This window comes from Drosophila persimilis, unplaced genomic scaffold (assembly GCF_003286085.1).
Source record: "Drosophila persimilis strain 14011-0111.01,24,50 unplaced genomic scaffold, DperRS2 tig00000000-arrow-pilon, whole genome shotgun sequence".
NCBI classification, from domain to species: Eukaryota; Metazoa; Arthropoda; class Insecta; order Diptera; family Drosophilidae; genus Drosophila; species Drosophila persimilis.
In genome coordinates this window covers 10,444,317-10,463,428 of record NW_020825288.1, presented here as the reverse complement: position 1 = coordinate 10,463,428, position 19,112 = coordinate 10,444,317, and the positions used below count along the sequence as shown (strand labels likewise).

Genomic DNA, 19,112 nt, shown 5'->3' with positions numbered 1-19,112 from the left:
ATGTACCGATGAAAAAAAAACTTAGCCCACGATATCTTTTACCTGAACAGCGCTAAAATTTTAAGCAAATACGTCAATGCACATACTGTATGGTTAGTTATAAGGCGTATGTAAGTGTTTTTGGAATGTAGGGAAATTGTTTCGATGCAAAAAACAATATTGTCGCGATGAAACAACCCTCCATCAACCGGCTTTCGATACTATCGACTGTGCATTAAAGCTGGGCGCCAAAGTTTGAAAAGGAATGAATGACAAGGATATGAATGCAATCCATTGGAATAAATTATGCAGGGACCCACGATTTGAGAGAGCGAAAGTTCAAAAATGCTTTAATATGCAAAAAAAAAGTCTTGACGTCGAGGAAAGCAACCAAATATTGGTAATATATTAAACAATGGAACACAATACCAAAATACGACAGAGACTTGATGCTTTTATTTATAAATATTTTGGTATCTTTATTTGGTTCAGCTCTGCATGCAAGTGTGAATTCGCCGCAATTGCGGTCCTCTTCGTCCCTACTTTTTCACTCTCTCCCTCTCTTCGAGTTGCTTGTTGCATTTTGCTCTCTCTCTATCTCTCTATTTGTTTTTGGTGTATTTTTATGTAAATCTTTGGAAATGTTTGGAAAATTTAAATAAATAATAGCTTAGTATCGTTGGAACTCTAAATGAATTGAATATTTATAAAATGCCTGAACTAAATGATAATAGGCCATAGAATGTATATTAAAAAATTGTGATGTTGTTATCTGAGAATTCAAAGTGTGGCTCAAAATGTAATTTATCCGCAATCGCAAAATTAAGTATCAGAAATAGAATAGACCTATTTTAGGAACAGAACAGCCCATCGAACAGATGCATAAAGCTCAGTTTAATTAATATTTTTATTAGGTTATCAGAAAATACACAAAGAGCATATGTATGTTTCATAGATCTATGAATCCTAATTATGTCGATACTTTTAGTAACACTCAATAGCAAATAGCACTAATAGCTGAATATTTGTTGAAATTAGTTTATTTTTCCACGACTATCACGTTCATCTGAATATAGTATAATAATTACCTTAATAATGAACTGAAATGCAGGAACGCTCGTATGAATTCGAAATGTGGCTAACGACCTTGAAAACAATATACATATATAAATCAAGGGGGTAGGTAGAAGGTGCACAGAACAGAAGTCTTTAATCACAATTTGGAGAAGTTTAATTAAAATTAAAAGCCATTTTAAAGTAGGACCAGGACTAGGCTGACTCGAATAGATATGGACATAAAACCCGGGGCTAACAGGTAAACAAGTTATGAATCCCATTACATAAACCATTTCCCAGGCTGACAATCCCCAACCCGTGGAAGGGTCCCGTTCCCACATTCCCACCCACAACCACTCACACCCACACCCACAGTCGAACGAACCCAGGGAAAACGGTTGAACTTCTACAAACGGTTTTCATATATTCATGGCAAATTATAATGCTTCGGGGGGATAAAAAGCGACGACGAAGAAAGACAAAAGTTGGCCCATTCATAAGGGTCACACTTGGGGACACACAGCGACAATGTCGGAGTCCTGGCTGCTGCTGTCCCTCTTCCCTCTTTTACCACGATCTACTGCACGTGTAAACATGCATCTCCATATATCAATAAATTGAGATTACTTACATAATTTGTATTCCAAAATCCAAAAACTGTTAAAAAAGTTGCCATGGCCCCGTTTTTATACGATTGTGTGTCCGTCCGGGAGCGCGTGTGTGTTTGTCGTTGCCAGTACATGAGTACATCGTGGAAAAAGTTTTTTCTTTTTTTTTCGGCAAACGGAGAGAGAGATTGTGGATGGAGTGGGCGAGAGGGAGTGCTCCTCGGGGAGCAATTCGGTTAATATTCGGAACATAAATTTGCAAAGGAACCACTTTAATCAATGGCCAGGTAGCGGCATCGGGATAGGTATAGGGAAATGTGATATGGGGGTATATGGATATACAGAGGTGCAATGTACCATTAAGCAGAAGCGGGTATTGATTTGCTGAGAGTGAAGAGGGAGAGCAAAATAATGCGACTGTGGATAGCCTTTCCGACATACAGACAGGCATAAATAGCCGAGCACACGGCCAGTCAGCCACGGGGTTTCCACAAAATCCGGACATTGTTTGTTTTGCTAGCGGAAAAGAAGATGAAAATAGAAAAGAGAAGGGAGTAGGGAGTAGGAGATGAAAAATCGGATGGAATGGAACACTGTAGAAGGGATTGGGATTGTGGAGGGGAGGGGAGGGGATGCGTGCCATTCATAACACATATTGAATTTCATTTTGTGGACACTGCGCCACAGGCGACCCAACACCGACACCGACACCGACGGCCCTGCCTCAAGCCAAAGATAACTTGCATAATCGTTGCCATAGACTTACAATTTATAGAAAGCTTTTGCGGGCACCTGAGTCATGGGCTGGAGAGGCCATCCACTACCTCATCCACTCCTCATCCACTCCTCATCCACTCTCCATTCCGCAATCTACTACTGACCAATTATTGAGCCGTTGCCAAATGCAAGGGCATAAAATGAGCGCACATATTGCCAGGACGAGCGCTCCAGGACGAGGTGCAGGCATAGGAGCAGGAGTTGGCATTGCCTTTAGATGTGGGCTTAGGATGTAGGAGGTGGAAACGGGGCAGCGTACCAGAAACAAGAGCAATAACTGTTTGGCAAACAGATTTATTTTGCCTGCCTACACAACCAGGAGCGGATTCCAACACTTTGAGGGTCCTCGGATATAATTTAATTAAATATTCAGTTGGGAAGCTCCCCCAGGCCCTGCGCATTATTGCTGCCAGCTGTATGCAATGTACGATATGTTCTAAAAAGTTTCGCGACCCCTTCAAGTTTCGTAAAATGTTTTAGGAACTTTGCTAATTCATTCCGCCTGCAGTTTCTCCACGATATGAGAGCCAGCTTGAAGTGGTTATCCTCGTTACGAACACCCCCATGCGACGCTCCACAGCACTCGCCTAGATTTTCCCACACATATCCTGGAGCGCCCCAACCAATTACCTACTTAGAAAAAGGCCGCTCCTGGCGGCTCAGGGCTCAGGGCTCGCACACAAATATTGGTTTCCAACTTTCATTGCCACTGCGGTGGAGTGTGGTGGAGTGCGGTGGAGGTGGCTCCAGTTGCTGCTGCTGTTGGTCCTCTCCAACCTCAGCAATCCGCCTGCAGAGTCTGACCACAGACACCACCCCACCCACCTCCCACACACACGTCGCTTGGGCCGCGTGGGTGCAGTGCATCATTTTTGCATTAGAAAAGTGCAGGGCCATGAAAACTGTAAATAACCGGAATAGAAGCCTAAGAGTCGGAGGCAGGTCCCAATGGCTCTGGGGCCTAGGCCAGCCGCAAATTATGCTTGTCAAAAATGAATGTTGCATACGTAACGCTGAGACAGAAGAAGAACACTGCCAGAGGTAGTCGAAGAGGCAGAGGCAGAAGAGCCAGACAGAGGCAGCGAGGTCGCATTTAGAAAATCGCAGCAGCAGTTTGCGGTTGTCGTAGTCGTCGTCATGGCAGTACGTGCTCGATGCGTGCCAATCCCTGGAGGGTTCTCCATACATAACTATGGCAGAAGTCGATGCCAATGGCTATGGCTATGGCTATGGCTACAGCTTGCTCTTGGTTCTTGGCTCTTGGGTCTCGGGTCTCCGGGTCTCTGGGTCTCCGGGCCTCGGTCTTGGTGGTTTTGTGGATTTGCCCGCAAAACGGATGCTGCTGACGTTGTTGCTGACGCAGATGCAGAAGAGACGGCTAGTAGGAGAAGGAGGAACTTTTAACTAAATGTGCTCCGAGTGCATTAAGATGAAAATGTTATTACGACTGGGTATGGCTCTGAGGATGGGATGGTGGTGGTGGTGGTGGTGGGTGCTTCCTCTGCAGTCATTATTGAAGCATTTGTGAGGTGGCGGCGCACTGGGAAACGGAGATTAGGCGCGGAAATGCTCGAAATGTTAGTTTGGTTATCGCCTGGAATGGGCGATGATGATGGGGAATGGGCGAATGGGTGCAAAAAGTCGGAAATTTGATATGCCAAAAACCGTTTACGATCAACAAGTGATACGATGAGGAGCAAGTGCACCGAGAAATGCCAAAGGAGGACTCACTGGCAAATTATGCAGATTGCCTGATGATGAAACTGTGGATGGAAGCTATGGATGCGGCAGGACACAGAGGACAGCAGGAAGGGGGCTACTCGGATATTGAGGAAGTTCGGCTGCAGTTGTTTGGCGAGAACTTTCCATCAAGCGCCCAGGAAGAGACATTGATTTGACTGCACGACGAGGAGAGAGAAAGAGAAGTTTTCCATTATGGAAATGTCATCAAATCGATTTTCTTCTTTTTCCTATCTCGTCCGTCCGCCCCTTTTTGTGCAATCATAATGACGGTAAATGGTGGGGGAGTGAAATTGCAGGAATACTCGTAGTAGTAAAATATTCCACATGCTCCGCGTACGTACACGTTCCCTATAGAAATGAAAAGGCCAAAATGAGGTTTTTGCTTTTATTCAATTTATTCATATTTCTCTCATATTTTATTATTATTATTATTTGCAATAATAACTGTTATTACTCGTTACTCGTATTATTATTATTATTCCATCTATTTAAATATAGTGTGTAATAAAGCTTGACAATCTATTAATGCTATTACAATGTATTTTCGGTTATATTGTTCGTTAAATGTTCTTTTGTTTGTCCTTCCATATCCTGTTATGTTTTCTGTTTCTGTACTGTCATGTTTGCTTTACCCACTGTCCTACTGTCACACTTTCAATCCTCCTCTTCCTCCCACTATTCCGTCCTCGTCAACAGCTGTATTCGTGTCATGTCGGGATGTCGGGATGTTTTTGTATCTATATATCGTTTTGAGTCATAATATGTGTGTGGGAGTGAGTGAGCAGTGAAGTGGGTTTTGGTATAGTCGAGTGTTGGATGTGAGTTCCAGAGAATGCTACGGGATGGCTGTGGGGCTCTGTGGATTGTTGAAATTTGACTAATTTCGGCTTTCAATGGAATTCAAGTTAAAATGCAATATGCTGATTCCTTTTTAATTTTTTTTTTTTTTTTTTTAATGGTATCGTACATAATTTGTTACTACTATTCATCATCCTGAATTTAATTTATTTTTGGGCCGCACTTCGCAGCACAGAGCACTCATAAAAAGTTAATTTTATTTCCCTGGCATTCGCACTCTGGTTTTTTTTGTTGGTCGGTTTGTTCTATGGATGCACCGCAGTAGCTGCCTGCAATCGGATGCGGAGAGTCAGATGCAGATACACAGATGCGTGGCTCTCTACTGAGTGTATAGTATATGGTATAGTATGCCATGTAGTATGCTTTTGCATCTGTGAATCTGTGCATCTGCGTGTGTTTTCCATTTGCATTCACGCAGAGTAATTAAAATTATAGTTACATTTCCATCATCATCCGGCGCCGGAAAAGCGAGTGGCGAAACAGGCGGAGCCCGGGTGGAACCTGGGGATAGCCGTTTGTTTGTGCATTGATGGGAAATGGGAAAATGTAGCTAAAAGCATAGTTTAAATGTTTCTCTTGTTAGGTGCTCTCACCGCTCTCCGCCCTCCGCCCTCCGCCCTCCGCCATTCTCTCATTACTCTCTCTATTTGACTGTCGGTTTACACTTGTCTTTTGGCTCTTGCTTTTTGGCGGTTTCCATTTGGTTTTTTTAATTAGTTAAAACGATTTTAAATGAATAAAATATCGCCCCCTGTCTGCGGTAGTCATTACTGCGTGGGAGAGAGGTGTAGAGGGGCGTACGATGTAATTAAAATTACCTATTTATGTACAAATCTACAGGGAAGTACGGGATCCATCCCCATCCGCCATCTATTAGAGCGGACCAAACAATAAAACTTTGATTAAAACATTCACATTGCGCTGTCAAAAAGGAGGTACGCAAGGGCAAGGTGGTGTATGATATCTGAATAAATCGTAGGATGCAGGACGTGTGGGGTGTGTGGGGCAGTTTGTGTGTTTGTTATGTTTGCTGTTCTGGCAGCTCTCTATGTGCCGATGTGCAAATTTGCTTTCGGTTCAGTTCATAATATCAAAAAACAAAAATCCCCTCACCAGCCAGCAAACATTGCACACAACAGAGGAAAAATTAATTGGGTCGGGGAAAGCCCGGCTAGGAATCCCCCCTGGTGAAGTGAAGCTGTGCAAATATTTGCCAGAATACTTTCCCATAATTATTGTAGTAATTCATTGCATTCATGTGTTTAATTATTCCACAAACACACACATGGATACACGGATACACGGATACACAACTTAATGCATTCATCGTGTAAGCATGGGTGTGGGTGTGGGTGTGGGTGTAGGTGTGGGTGTGGTGTATGGGTTGATGGGTTGATGGGGCTGTGGCTGCGAGCGTGGTCATGTATGTGGAATTTATCATGTACTGTACTTATCATTGACTTCTATAACTTACATTTTATATTATCAAGCTCGAATTTGAAACGTTCTACATACACAAAAAATACTTATAATGCGGCATCTCTCTCTCCTATTGTTCTCTTGTGTTCTCTATATAAATCTCACACCAATATAGGTATATATATATATATGATATACACATCGATATATAGCTGTAGAGTATCTCTTGCCTCGACCTCTCGAATTTAGCAATTAGTTTTCGATTTTATTTATTCTCAAATTTTCATTTTTCTTTCTACATTCAATTAGATTACACACAAATCCATACACATGCAGAGATATATATATATATATATATATATATACGTATATACATACATATATATGTATATTACGTAAATGGTATGCCATATATTATTTAGATTTGGTCTACTTGCAGGACAAAGTGTGTGTTACAGCGCGGGACAGTGATAGGGAGAGAACTAAAAGGACTCCTTCTATAGGTATTCTAGGATAGGAACGGATTAACTATATATACTATATGCATATGTATGAGTAGATTGACTAGATGACGACTGCTAACAATACAAATCATAGGTACTAGGTGTTTGGCTCTGATATCGGAAGAACAATCCTACAGTTACTGCTGGAACCGGAAACAATGGCAATCGAGGATAACAGACTAAAAGTAGATTTGATTTAAAAAACATTTTTGGCACGCCTCGATGCAGTATCTATATATTATAGATATATGTAGGTAGGTAGGTAGGGAGTGTAAAATTATTTTTGATTTAAAAGTCCTTAAGCATTTAGGAATACATTTACATATGTACATAAAGAAGGAACTATTTTAAGGGGGGACTAAAGACTGTAATACCGTCACACATACAAATAACCATTGTACATAGATAGTTGTTTATATATAGTTGTTTATATCGGGGTGTTATAATAGATCTGCTAATATTATACATATGTATGCATATGCAAGTGCTACGATGCTACGATGAATTCCCATCCGGTGTTCTAATCCTATTCAGTGTCTGATCTCTAAAACGTAATTCAATAAAATACTCGTACTCCTCCAACAAACTCTAGCACCCCAGAAGCAAATGCATCTTTCTTTGGTTTCATCTATATCTGACAAGATACATATATACTATAGAATAGTACTATACACCTTATGAAGATCAGTTTTGGTCGCTATAATCTCTAGCATACATTTATCTTTCGTTTATTTTACAGAATTCAGAATCATAGAATGGCTACAACTATTCGGTTTCTGGCTAGGAATGGGGTCAGTATGGAGAGATCTCTAAATGGAGTAAACATGCGATACATAAGTATATAGAAGTATATATATACGATACCGGTATCTATGTAGTGAGATTCAAAAGGGGAAATAAACTCTGTTTTCGGAAATAAACTCTCAAATTCTCATTGTTTCGCATTTTGATTAGGGTTTGCTGCTATATATTTGTTTTTGATTCTGTGATCATTTGGGGGGTCTGTGGCAGTCAATAGATTGTGTCGGTTGCTATATAGTAGGTTTCTATACAAATTATCTGTGTAGACTCGAAACTGATATGAAAGTAAACGATTGCCAAGGAGTTGGGTTTCTGAATGTGATGAGGATTGGATGAGGATTATGGAAATGGGACTGGTACTGGTACTGGGTTCTGGGGCACGAATCTATTGACCTATTTACACTTGCGTTCCATAATACTATAGGGACACAAACTCCCCTCTGTCCTTGTCCTGTCCTTGGCTGGTCTCTGTCTGGTGCTGATGATGATCCTGGGCCTGCTCTCCCCCGACGGACTGCTTCTCGGACTGGTTCTCGTTGAAGAGCGTCTCACTCTCGTATTGCTCCTCATCGGGCAGCGAGAGTGTGGAGTTGCCCAGACCACCGCTCGCGGTGATGCGGCGCCCCATGTTATCGTACTTGGGGTACGCGGAGCTGTCGCCGCCTCCGCTCTTGCCACAGAGCGGCCGCAACGGCGTCACTTCGATGGGTGGCGTCTGGCAGGCGGACGGCGGCGGGCCGTTGTTGATGCAGCTGGCGCAACTGGCGGCGGAGACGGGCGGCATGTTGCTGGTGGCACTGGAGTTGGGGTGGTGGCACTGCACCACAGCCGTCACAGCGGGCGGTGGGGGAGGAGGCGGCAGCTCCATGGCGTTGCTTTGGCCTCCGGCCACGCAGTGGTAGGTCGTCTGGTGGCTATGGGAGTCCACATATCCGCTCGCATCCAGGTTGTAGGTCACGATCTCGTCGTGCGGATAGAGGCCGGTGGTGGCACCTTGCTGCAGTTGCTGTTGCTGCTGTTGCTGTTGCTGCTGTTGCTGGTGATGCTGCTGCAGCGAGGTATCCTTCTTGAGGATGCCCCGCCGCGTCGTGTGACGTGGCAGGGTGGCAAATTGGCCCTCGGGCACACTCACCGTGCCCGAGCCTCCATCGTTGTTGCACTGCACGTCCTGCATCCGCTTGGGGATGTTTAGCAAGTCCGGATACATGTTGAGGTCCGCTCCGTCGAGCATGTCCTGCGTGACTGACACGCGGATGAAGATATTGCCCCCAAAGGCGGGGTTCGGCACAATGTTCGAGCAGAACTCTGGTGGCGGTGGAAAGACGCCCACATTAAGGGGAAACTCCTCGGAGATCTGGCCGGGATGTGTGTGGGTGTGGGTGTGGCCCGCCATGGACGTGGGCACGGTGATCATGCCGCATGTGGGATCCTTCACGGTCATCAGCTGCTGCCGCATATGCTGGTGCGGATGCTGCTGTTGTTGCTGCTGCTGTTGCTGCTGCTGCTGATGCTGCTGATGCTGCTGCTGCTGGTGCACCAGCATTGAGCCATGGCCCATGCCCCCGCGGTGATTCTCCACGGCATGGATCTCGATCTGGTTGAAGCCCAGACCTGCCGACTCCGCCTTGTTGATGCTGATCGAGTTGGGATTGTTGTCGATGCCATAGCTGTCGCCGCGATCGTTTGTGGTCGTAGTGACGCTCGAGTCCAGCAGCTTCTTCTCCTGGTCATTGAAGCTGACGCTGGACTTGACACCCGCCTTGTTGGCGTGTCGATGCTGGCGGGTGGTGCGCTTGCAGAGGCACACCACAAAGGAGATGGCGATCAACAGGAAGACGGTGCCGAAGATGCCCATGATGAGGCCGAAGTACCAGAAGGTCTCTGGGGTCTTCACGAGCACATGCTGCACTATCTCGCTGAGGTATATGCTGATGTTCTGGGTCATGCTGCCGATGGGATTGGCCCCCGTGCAGGCATACGTGCCGGCATCCAGGCTGGTCACATTGAAGACGGTCAGGTTGCTCCACAGCTTGTCGGAGGCGATGCTCTCCGTGTCGAAGAGCACGTTGTCGTTGTCCAGGATCTTGCCATTCAGTTCCCAGGCTACCTCGGGAAGCGGATCCCCGTACACCAGGCAGCTGAAGGTCGTGTTGCTCCCAATATCGATGTTCTGCACCTCCTCGTTGTTGAAGATCTCGACGCGCGGCGGGCAGCCGAAGAGCTCATCGTCGACGCTGTCCCAGGTTCGATCCTTCTGGGCGGGCGGACCCTTGCAAACGAGGCTTACGGAGCTGAGGCGACTGGCCACATACCAGGAGCGGAACTTGCGTAGCTTGCAGTTGCACTGCCAGGGGTTCTCCTCGAGGGAAAGGGTCTTCAGGTTGGCCATGTGCTGGAAGACGTACTCGCTGAGGCTCTCCAGCAGATTGTTCTTGAGGTTCAGGAACTCCAGGAGATTGAGATTGGCCAACGACATGGGATCGATGTACGAGATGAGGCAGTCGTGCATGTCCAGGGTGCGCAGGTGGGGCAGGATGGGGAACTGGTAGGCGGCCAGGCGTTTCAGCGGATTGCCGTTCAGGTACAGGATCCTCAGGCGGTCGTTGCCCATGAACGTGTCCTTGTCGAGCATCTCCAGCTTGTTGTCGGACAGATCGATCTCCACGAGGATCTTCAGGCTGCGGAAGGACTCCTTGTGGATGTACTGCACCTCGGACTTCTTCAGGTAAATGCGCTGCAGGTTGAGCAGCCCCAAGGCCGAGAACTCCTCCCGGTTCAAGTACGGTATGTGGTTGTCGTTCAGCACCAGCACCTGCAGCTCCGTGCTGAGGGTGCTCGGGATGCTGGTCAGCTGCAGGGAACTGCAGATGGCCGATTTCTTGCCATTGGTCCACTTGCAGGTGCAGTTGGAGGCGCAGCTCAAGGACCAGTCATCGGCCCCCGTCCAGGCCACCAAACAGAGCACCAAAAGACACCAAGCTAAAGAGAAATAGGAAATGCAGCAATGATGTGGTTACTATTTCCCTATTTCCCAACTATTTCCCACTCACCTGGAAGACCCATCGTGGTCGTAGTCGTGCTGCTGCTCCTTCGATCCATGCTGTGCATATGGCTTCCTTCTCCTCTGCGCTTCGACGATATTCCTTCCGCTTCCGCTCCCGCTGCGTTTTGTGTGGCCTCGGCGACCCTGCCAATTGATGACCCTAAATGGCTTTGGCTGATTCGATTGCCATGTTTCACATCATGTTGCCGCCGCCAGCAAAAAGGTCTCCATTACTCCACATTACTCAGCACTTTGGCTACACTTGCCACACAGAAAGGATCTGCTCTGTGCTCTGCGTGTGCCACCACTCGACTCCCAGTATCTTATTGATTTTGCTTGCTTGCTGTATCCTTCTCTGCTGCTACTCTGCTCTGTTGAGTTCTGTGTTCAGTTCTTTTCTTTTAATTTGCTGGCAGAAAGGAAAGTTAGCCCTGCCTCTTTTTTTGTGCTGCTGCCACTGACATCGACATCGGCAGTTGGAGCTGGACCTGGACCTGAAGCAAGGGCATGGGGTATCCTTTCTTTTAAATTCTTAAATCTGAAAAATGTAAAAGAGAATCCGGTATTAGCGAGACGACCACTCCAACAATGCCCATTGTAGTTGTATCGTACATACAGTAGAGTAGTGCCTCCAGTGGCTCTGCTCTGCACTTGCCCCCCGTTTGTAATCTCTGTTTACAGAATTTAGCTTTGGCTCTGAATAGAATGGGCAGAATGGGGAGAATGGATGTGGGGGAATGGTATGGGGTATGGGGTATTGGGTGCCTGCGAAATGGATGGAGGTTTAAATCGCCTTTCAACAACATTTTGTAATTTGTTGTACGTCCAGCTGGACAACACAACAAAGCACCAAACCACAGGCACATCTACATCCGCATCCACAGCCACAGCCACAAAAAGGTGGAGACCCTGGGCCCTGGACCCCGACTTTGGCATCGACATCGGCATCGGCATCTTTAGAAAATCAGCATCAATAGCCTGTCGAATGCTTTTTACTTTTATGTTCCTCTTTCTCTCACTCTCCCATTCTCTCTCTGTGTTCTCTTTTTTGTTTGTTCTCGTTCCAGGAGCGGTTCAGCATCACCTCTCCGCATTGGCTTCAAGCATACAAATACTTTTCAGTAATTTTAATCAACGGAAAATGCCTAATTTCACTTCAATCCCCCAACTGCGATTGAAAGGACCCCACAATAAGTTTTCCTGAAATTTCCTGCCCCTCTCCCCCAAACACCGAAACGAGATGAATCCGCTCCGCTTCTGGCCCTGGTTCTGGGGCGCACAGATAGGGGATGGGACGGAGAGACAGACAGACAATGAAAACGTAAAAAGCTCAAAAGGTTCATTTGTCAATTTGCCATTTGAATTTGTATTTGAGAGAATTCACTTGGCCGCTTTTGCCGCTTTTGCTGCTTTGTCCTGCAGCAGCAGCAGCATCACCCTGCCACACCAGCTATCCCCCTCCCCACCCTTTGGAGGCAACCTACAAAGCAGACAGTCAAACCTTGGCAGCAACCTCAATTTTAGCTCATCCCTCTGGCCCCCTCCTTCGGACCCGTCGGTCGGGTGGGGTGGTGGTCCTGGCAATGCGGATAATATTTCCTGTGTCAGTGCACCAGCAGTTGGCAGTTGCAATTGCTGACTTGCCACACAGCGCTCGACTACTATCCATCCCGTCCCATCCCAGCCGAGTCCTCTCTCTAGTATGTAGTGGTACCCCCATCGTCGACAGTTTTATATTTGCTGCTGCTATGAGGAGGCACTCGTGCTCGTGGGGGCACTGGAACCGCATCGGCATCGGCATCGGCATCGGCGGCACTCACAGGTTCTTTGGTTTGATATTCATAAATGTGGCACAGTGGGCCAAAAAAGCAAAGCTAATTTGATGGCCAATTGCCAAGACTGGGACTGGGACCGGCCCGTAGCCAATGTGCGGTAGAATATTAAAAAAATATTATGGAAGAATATTGTATGTTGCAAGCAGGTCTGCTCTGACTGCAGCCGCAACTCGTAAAGCAAATCAATTAACTGCTGCCACATAGAGGGCGAAGAGGGGCAGAGAAGCAGATACTCGTTCGGAGATGATGATGCCCCACAAAGATACGAGTTATTGTCTGGCTCTCTGTGGCATGTGGCCTCTGGCAGGCCTCTAGCTATCATCGGGCTAATCTCTTGGAAGAAGGTCCTGGTAATTGTTAACCTGTAAATGAAGGACTCTACACTGCAATTGGCATTTGGTAATTTGATTTCGTATCCCATATCCAGATAATCTCTGGAAGGGAGCTAAGCTTCAAATGTTTCCATCTGGGAATTGGATTTCGAATCTGACTTGACTTCGCTTTCAGTATGCAGCAGTGCGTCTCTCACAGAAGACTAAATCAAAACAACAATTGTAACCGAATGGCATTGGATTTTACTTATTTATTAATACAATACAACGGCCATGTGAAATGAAGTAAATGGAAATTGAATTTTCTTGTCTCCTAGAAAATTCTAAGCAACTTGTGCCCTCACCAAATGAATGGAAGAGCTCTGTATATCTGAATGGATATATAGCGGTGAATCCTTTCAATGGTGATCCTTAGGTTTTTATGTATATTTTGTGCTTAAAGGGTTATCCACCAGGACAATATTATGAATGAATGGAATGAATGCCACTTATGAAGGTACTCCATCTGTTCAGGACAGAAGCTCTAACAGGACAGCAGCACTGTTAACAGTCCAGGGTAACAGCCTGTTAACAGCCTGTGGCCGCCCACTGTTAGCGGTTTCACGCGCCCCTTAGTGAAATACCGAATTATACAGATGATATACAGTGGCTCACAGCTCAAATGAACCAGAGCACCTTTCACACTTAAAAGTGCTATAACTTCTAAACCATCTAACCTACAACTAAAAATGTATCAAATGTATCCTGATAGATATATATTTAACCTTAATCGAAACCAACCTCATATATTTTTTAAGATTTTTTTGGGACACTTTTAACAATTAAAAACAAAAATACTGGCCTTCTTCATTCCACAGCTTATTTAAACCGGATTTCTTATAAATAATTTATTGTATTTAATTTTCTTTTAAACTAAAAATTAGTACTTGGTAGGCGCTCTTTATTGTTTATAGCCATTGGTAAATTGGAAACCTATTTTGCGTCGAGTCGACCAATTTTCCTGTGATTTATCTCGTAATGCTCCTCCCACTCCTCTGAAAGTGCTGATTTTAAGTAATTGTTAACGTTTTATAATGTTTTGATCCAATATCAGCCAAAAACTCTCAATGTATTTTAAAGTCAGGCAAATGAGCCAACGGAATCAACCAGTGGAGACATTATTTATTTGGACAGTTCCGAGTAATTCCCGATTTATGTTGAGGATCGTTCGCCTGGTAAAATCAAAACTATGTTTTATACCGAGTTTTTCGAATCTTTGTTGTATGTTTTCTTTAATTATCGATAGATAACATTGCCCTGTCCATGTGTCCATCAAAGAAATTTAATTCCCAACACGAGCGGCTGACCTAAGGCCTCAAACATGCCCATGTCCTCATCCATGCATAGCTCTATCTTGCAGGTTCTTCATTTCAAGCTCATCATTTGGCCAAAACGGCTAAGAAATGATACAAATTTTGTTTTTTTTTATACCCGATACTCATATAACCGTCTCATAAGTCGCTGCAACTATGATAACATCTTCAAGAATTGGCTGGCATCATTCGGGGTATGTACGATGAGACGCACCACGACTTTTTTCTTCGTACTCATCGCTGGAGTCCTGCTACATGCTACAAAAAAAATCTCCAAAAAGATCCATTATGCATTAATGGAAACGAAAAGAAGATGATATTAAATAGACAGATACATGATCTCAAAAATTCCTAAGACTATAGGGAACCACTCCTAGAATTCCATGGTATATTTAACTCGTTTATTTCCCCGCTTAATTGTCACATTAAAAAATCATCAAAGCTTACACAGAAAAAGAAGTTAGAAATCTGCCTGTGTCCTGTATCCTGGCGCCCTGTTCCTGGAATCCTTTCCTCAAACAACATATTTAATTCATTAATTATCCCCCTAGTTGAACCAATGAAAATTCATCAATTCACTTTGATGAACGCAACTCAAACGAAAATTGCTTAAAAATTATTTATATTTTAAATGTATTTATGTACATATGTATGTAAATATGTTTGTCAAATGAAATTCATGTAATACGAAAACAATTGATTACGGATGCGCGCCACAAAGAGTTTACATATTATTTACATCTGTGTCGAATTAATTACGCAAAATAAATATTTCACCACTTGATTCTTGTTACTATTCCATTCGGATGCAGTTTCAAATTAAATTTACATTTTTCCCTTAATCTCTGAGAGGCTATTCATTGTATCTTTCATGGCCTTTCATGGCGGACACTTTGTTCGGCCGACAAATAAATGCCAAAATTTTAGTGTTTCTCTCTAAATTGTTGGTTTTACTTTCCGTACAATTCCATTTGACAATTGGAATTCAATTTCAATTTGTTGCCTGGTGGAAAAGTTAACTAATCCGCCCCTCGACCACGCCCCCCTCATTTGTAAAACTTCATCAAATGTAATTGTCGGAAAACAGTAAAAAGTCCTTGTCCAGGGCCAACAATTGGAGGCCATGCCCCATGCTGCATTACCAAATTAAAAACAAAAACTAAACTAACTTTTCTGCTTTTTATTTTTTTATTTTTAACTTTCATTTCTCTCTCACTCTCTCTGTCTTTTTTGTTTCTCGAAACTTGCTTCCGTCATCCTACCACGGTGCGTAAACAGAGTCGTGGCATATATATATCGTTCCGGAGGAGTCTTTTTAAGGAATATTACTTTTATATGGAATTTTATGTCATTTAAATCATTATGAAATCGTGTTAAGCTCTTTTAAAATCTTTTAATAAAGATATTATTCCAATATTATTTGTGGTTTGTATAATTTAATATCCATTTTAGTTCGGTAGTTAGGTAGTAATGTCTATCAGTTCTTCAATAAAAATATTTGGAATTTAATTTCAATTATTTGAAAAATGTTTCTAAAGCCCTAAATTATCAAAAGGATATTTACAAACTGTTGTCTTTGAACAGAATGAATACCTCTCGCATCTACCAATTTTGTATATATTTATCTCTCAAACTCCCAAGAGCTTGGTGGCGACGGACAATCCCCTTGCGACTAAGCCTCTGTTTCGTATGCAAATCGTTTCTTTGCCGCCTGGCTGCGCTCTTTCTCGCTCTTCCTGTCTTCAGCCACGCCCACTGGCCCGCCCACTCTCGCCATGGCATTGTTTTGTTATTGCACTAGCACGTGCGAATGTGCGTGCAAATGCAAATGGCGATAGAAAACTTTTTAAATTGAGCAAACATTAACAAAAAGGCAAATCTAGAAGTGGATCAGGACGGGCAGGGCTGGCGGGGCATGACCTCCACTTTGCAGAAAGAGAGAGAGAGAGAGAGAGAGATTTTATGGAGGGGGTGAATGAAACACCCAGAGCAGGTTGTTCTTATCGCCCGTCATCGGACTTCGGTGGGGCATTTGGCCTATTTGTTTTTCTGCCTTGTTGAGACTCGCCTAGCGCGGTCCTTCAAGGACAGCCACCAAAAGTGTAAATTACAAACTCCTGTGCAGTGTCCCTGGAGAGGATGCTTTGAGGACTTGGCACCACTTTTCCGTGCAACAAATCCGCACATAATCGGAAAATGTCACAGAGCAAAAAAGCAGACAAGAAAGAACACAATATTAATGGCACTTGTCTCTGCCTCGGGGCCGAGATTAGATGACGCTGACGTTGACCGTGTTGAATTTTATTGCAGTACGGAAATGGTTTTCATAAATACACCGAAACTTCACACAGACGAGCGAGCGAGGAGGGGGATGCTGAAAAGAAAGAAGGAGGGTCGGAAAGAGACAGAGGCAATGCAATTATCTGGAAGCAAAGTGCAAGCGGCAATGTACGTGCGAAACGAGGAACAGGACATTCGCCTTAGCCAGTACGGGAGTCAGCGCCAGAACCGGAGCTCGAAGTCGGGGAGAGAAGGAGAGAAAAGGTCCCTCCCACCGGAGACAAGCACCCGGGGAGATGTATGGCCATGGAAGGACACGATGCGAGCATGTGCCTGGGATCTGGACGGAGACGCCCCGGGCTGACGACGGAGTGCCAACAAATGCAATTGTTATTGTTTGCCGTAACCTTCACCACTCGGGGCATTATACATTTATCATGGATTGTGCTATGAGATTGTGCTGTGTGGAGAGAGGCCCAGCAGCATCCAGATTAGTTGGTCTCCAGGTCCGTGTTTAGCCGGTGGTTCCGAACAATAGATGGCATCTAATCGCAATCGGCAAACCAAACCCCTTTCATTAATTAGAAGCAACCCCAAGCCCTGCCCTGCGCATAACCCATTCCCAGAACTGAGAAAATCCGTTGTGGCGTATGAAATGTTTAACTCGTTTTAATCACTCAAATATGGAGGCCATTGTACGAGTGTTCCCTGGCAGACATTCATTAATTATTAACCTGTGAACGAAGTTCGTTGTAATTGACTTTCAATGTAATCGCCAGACTTTAGCTGGAAGCTCTCAATTCATTTCATTCCATTCCATTTTCATCCTGAATGCAGCAGTGCGTATGAGCCCTTTTCTTACTTGTTAATCAACAATAATAAGTATCCGCTTCATTGGCTTTATTGGAAATGTATCTCCTCTTTTGTTCAAGCACTGATGAATCGACTGAGTCTATAGGCAGTAGATATTTATAGATACCGTATTGTGTGTTTGCCAAATGAAACTTTACAATTCTCTCATTTTCTCAGCTTCAAGCTTAAATGCGATAATTGTGGCTCACAATTCGTTCGATTGCCATTAAAGGAGAGAGTCATACAAGTGCAGATTCCTGAAGAGCTGTGGCAGCATCTGTGGTCCATTGAAATACAGCTGGAATTGTCTTTAATGTTTCTCCGTTGCTTCCTTTGGTTGTATCTGACAGTCGTGCTCCATAGAGAGATGGATTCCTGCTTAACTCTGGGGGAAAATTACCAAACAATGAAAGGAAACTTATTATCTTCGGCCTTCTCGTTATAATGATGATAAATAATGGACTTTCTCCAATCAGAGAATGAATCTATAGAGTGTACATTTTTGAATAGTTTGTCAGATGAAACTCGTTCCATCTTTCCTTACAAAAGATGGTCACAAAGAGTCCACCAGTTTCGTATAGCTGAATAGTTCTAATAACATCAGTGCTCCCCTCTTCAATGACCCCTTAAAATGACCTTTTGTCCTCCGTAATTAGGTCGATTAATTATGCCTTTTCTTTCTGTGCGCTCCATTAAGAAAGGGTATATCCATTTCGGCATAAACCGCAGATATTGTCGTTGTTGTCCGAATACTCGTTTGGTAGTATTGTTGTTGTCACTGTTGTTGGCTGTCAGAGCTTACAATTGTTTGCCATCGTTGTCAGCGTCGTCGTCGCCCTGGTGGTTTTACTGCAATTCCGTTTGGGGCAGCAGCAGCGGCAGCAGCAGCGGCAGCAGCAGCTGTACCTATAACTCTAGTTGTTGCTGCCGCTGCCGCCGTTGTCGCCGCCTGCCGTTGTTGCAGCTATTGTTGTGGCAGCTGCGCATGCCGGTCTGCACTTGGCAGCCTTACAACTGCAAAACCATTTGAGTTGATGCTGAAACGAGGCATCGGCCAGGGCAGTGCTGGGCAGGATTCAGCCAGACATCAGCTTCGTCGTCGGCGACGCCAGCGACATGACCTCAGCACACAGAATTTTTGGGAATGGAGAACGGAGACGGGTGAACGGATTTGTGTGCGTATGCCACGTCCTGTATGCACAGAGCTCTGAGCACTCTGAGAGCCATCAGTATATTTGTGTAGAACCGCAAAAATACACAAACGACCCGGGCAACAGGATGGGAGGATGGTGGAAGCAGGATGATGATGCTGATGACGATGCAGACGTATGCATGGCGGTTGTTTGTGCTGATATTTTGCCAGGACCACAGCCAGGAGAAGGTGCAGGGTAAGTAGGAGTAGGAGCGGAACCGGAGCTCCAGGAGCAAGACCACAATCAGGACCACGACCAGCAGCCAGGGAGCAGCGACAGACAGACAATTACAATACACACAATACAAAAGCAGAGAACGAAGCAACAGAAATGCCGGCAGGCGCAGGGCAGGAAGTGGGCCGAAGATGCAGCCGAAGCGCCAGCAGAAGAATAAGAAGATGGCGAAGAAAGAGTGGGAGTAGGAGTGTGAGTGCAAGAGTGGGGGAGTGGGAGAGCGACAACTGTTGTGTCCTGGCAGATA

General features: G+C 44.8%; 1 protein-coding gene across 1 annotated transcript in view; it reads right to left on the bottom strand.

Moving 5' to 3' along the window:
- Positions 1-7,283: 7,283 nt before the first annotated feature.
- LOC6588579 overlaps positions 7,284-19,112 on the bottom strand; it is a 43,166-nt gene continuing 31,337 nt past the window's right edge. The window contains exons 2-3 of the mRNA XM_002013145.2: positions 10,795-11,325; positions 7,284-10,723 (exon numbers count right to left, since the gene is read on the bottom strand). Of these exons, the coding sequence (XP_002013181.2) occupies positions 8,163-10,723; positions 10,795-10,852 (2,619 nt within the window). The 5' untranslated portion in view covers positions 10,853-11,325 and the 3' untranslated portion in view covers positions 7,284-8,162. The remainder of the gene's footprint in view (positions 10,724-10,794; positions 11,326-19,112) is intronic.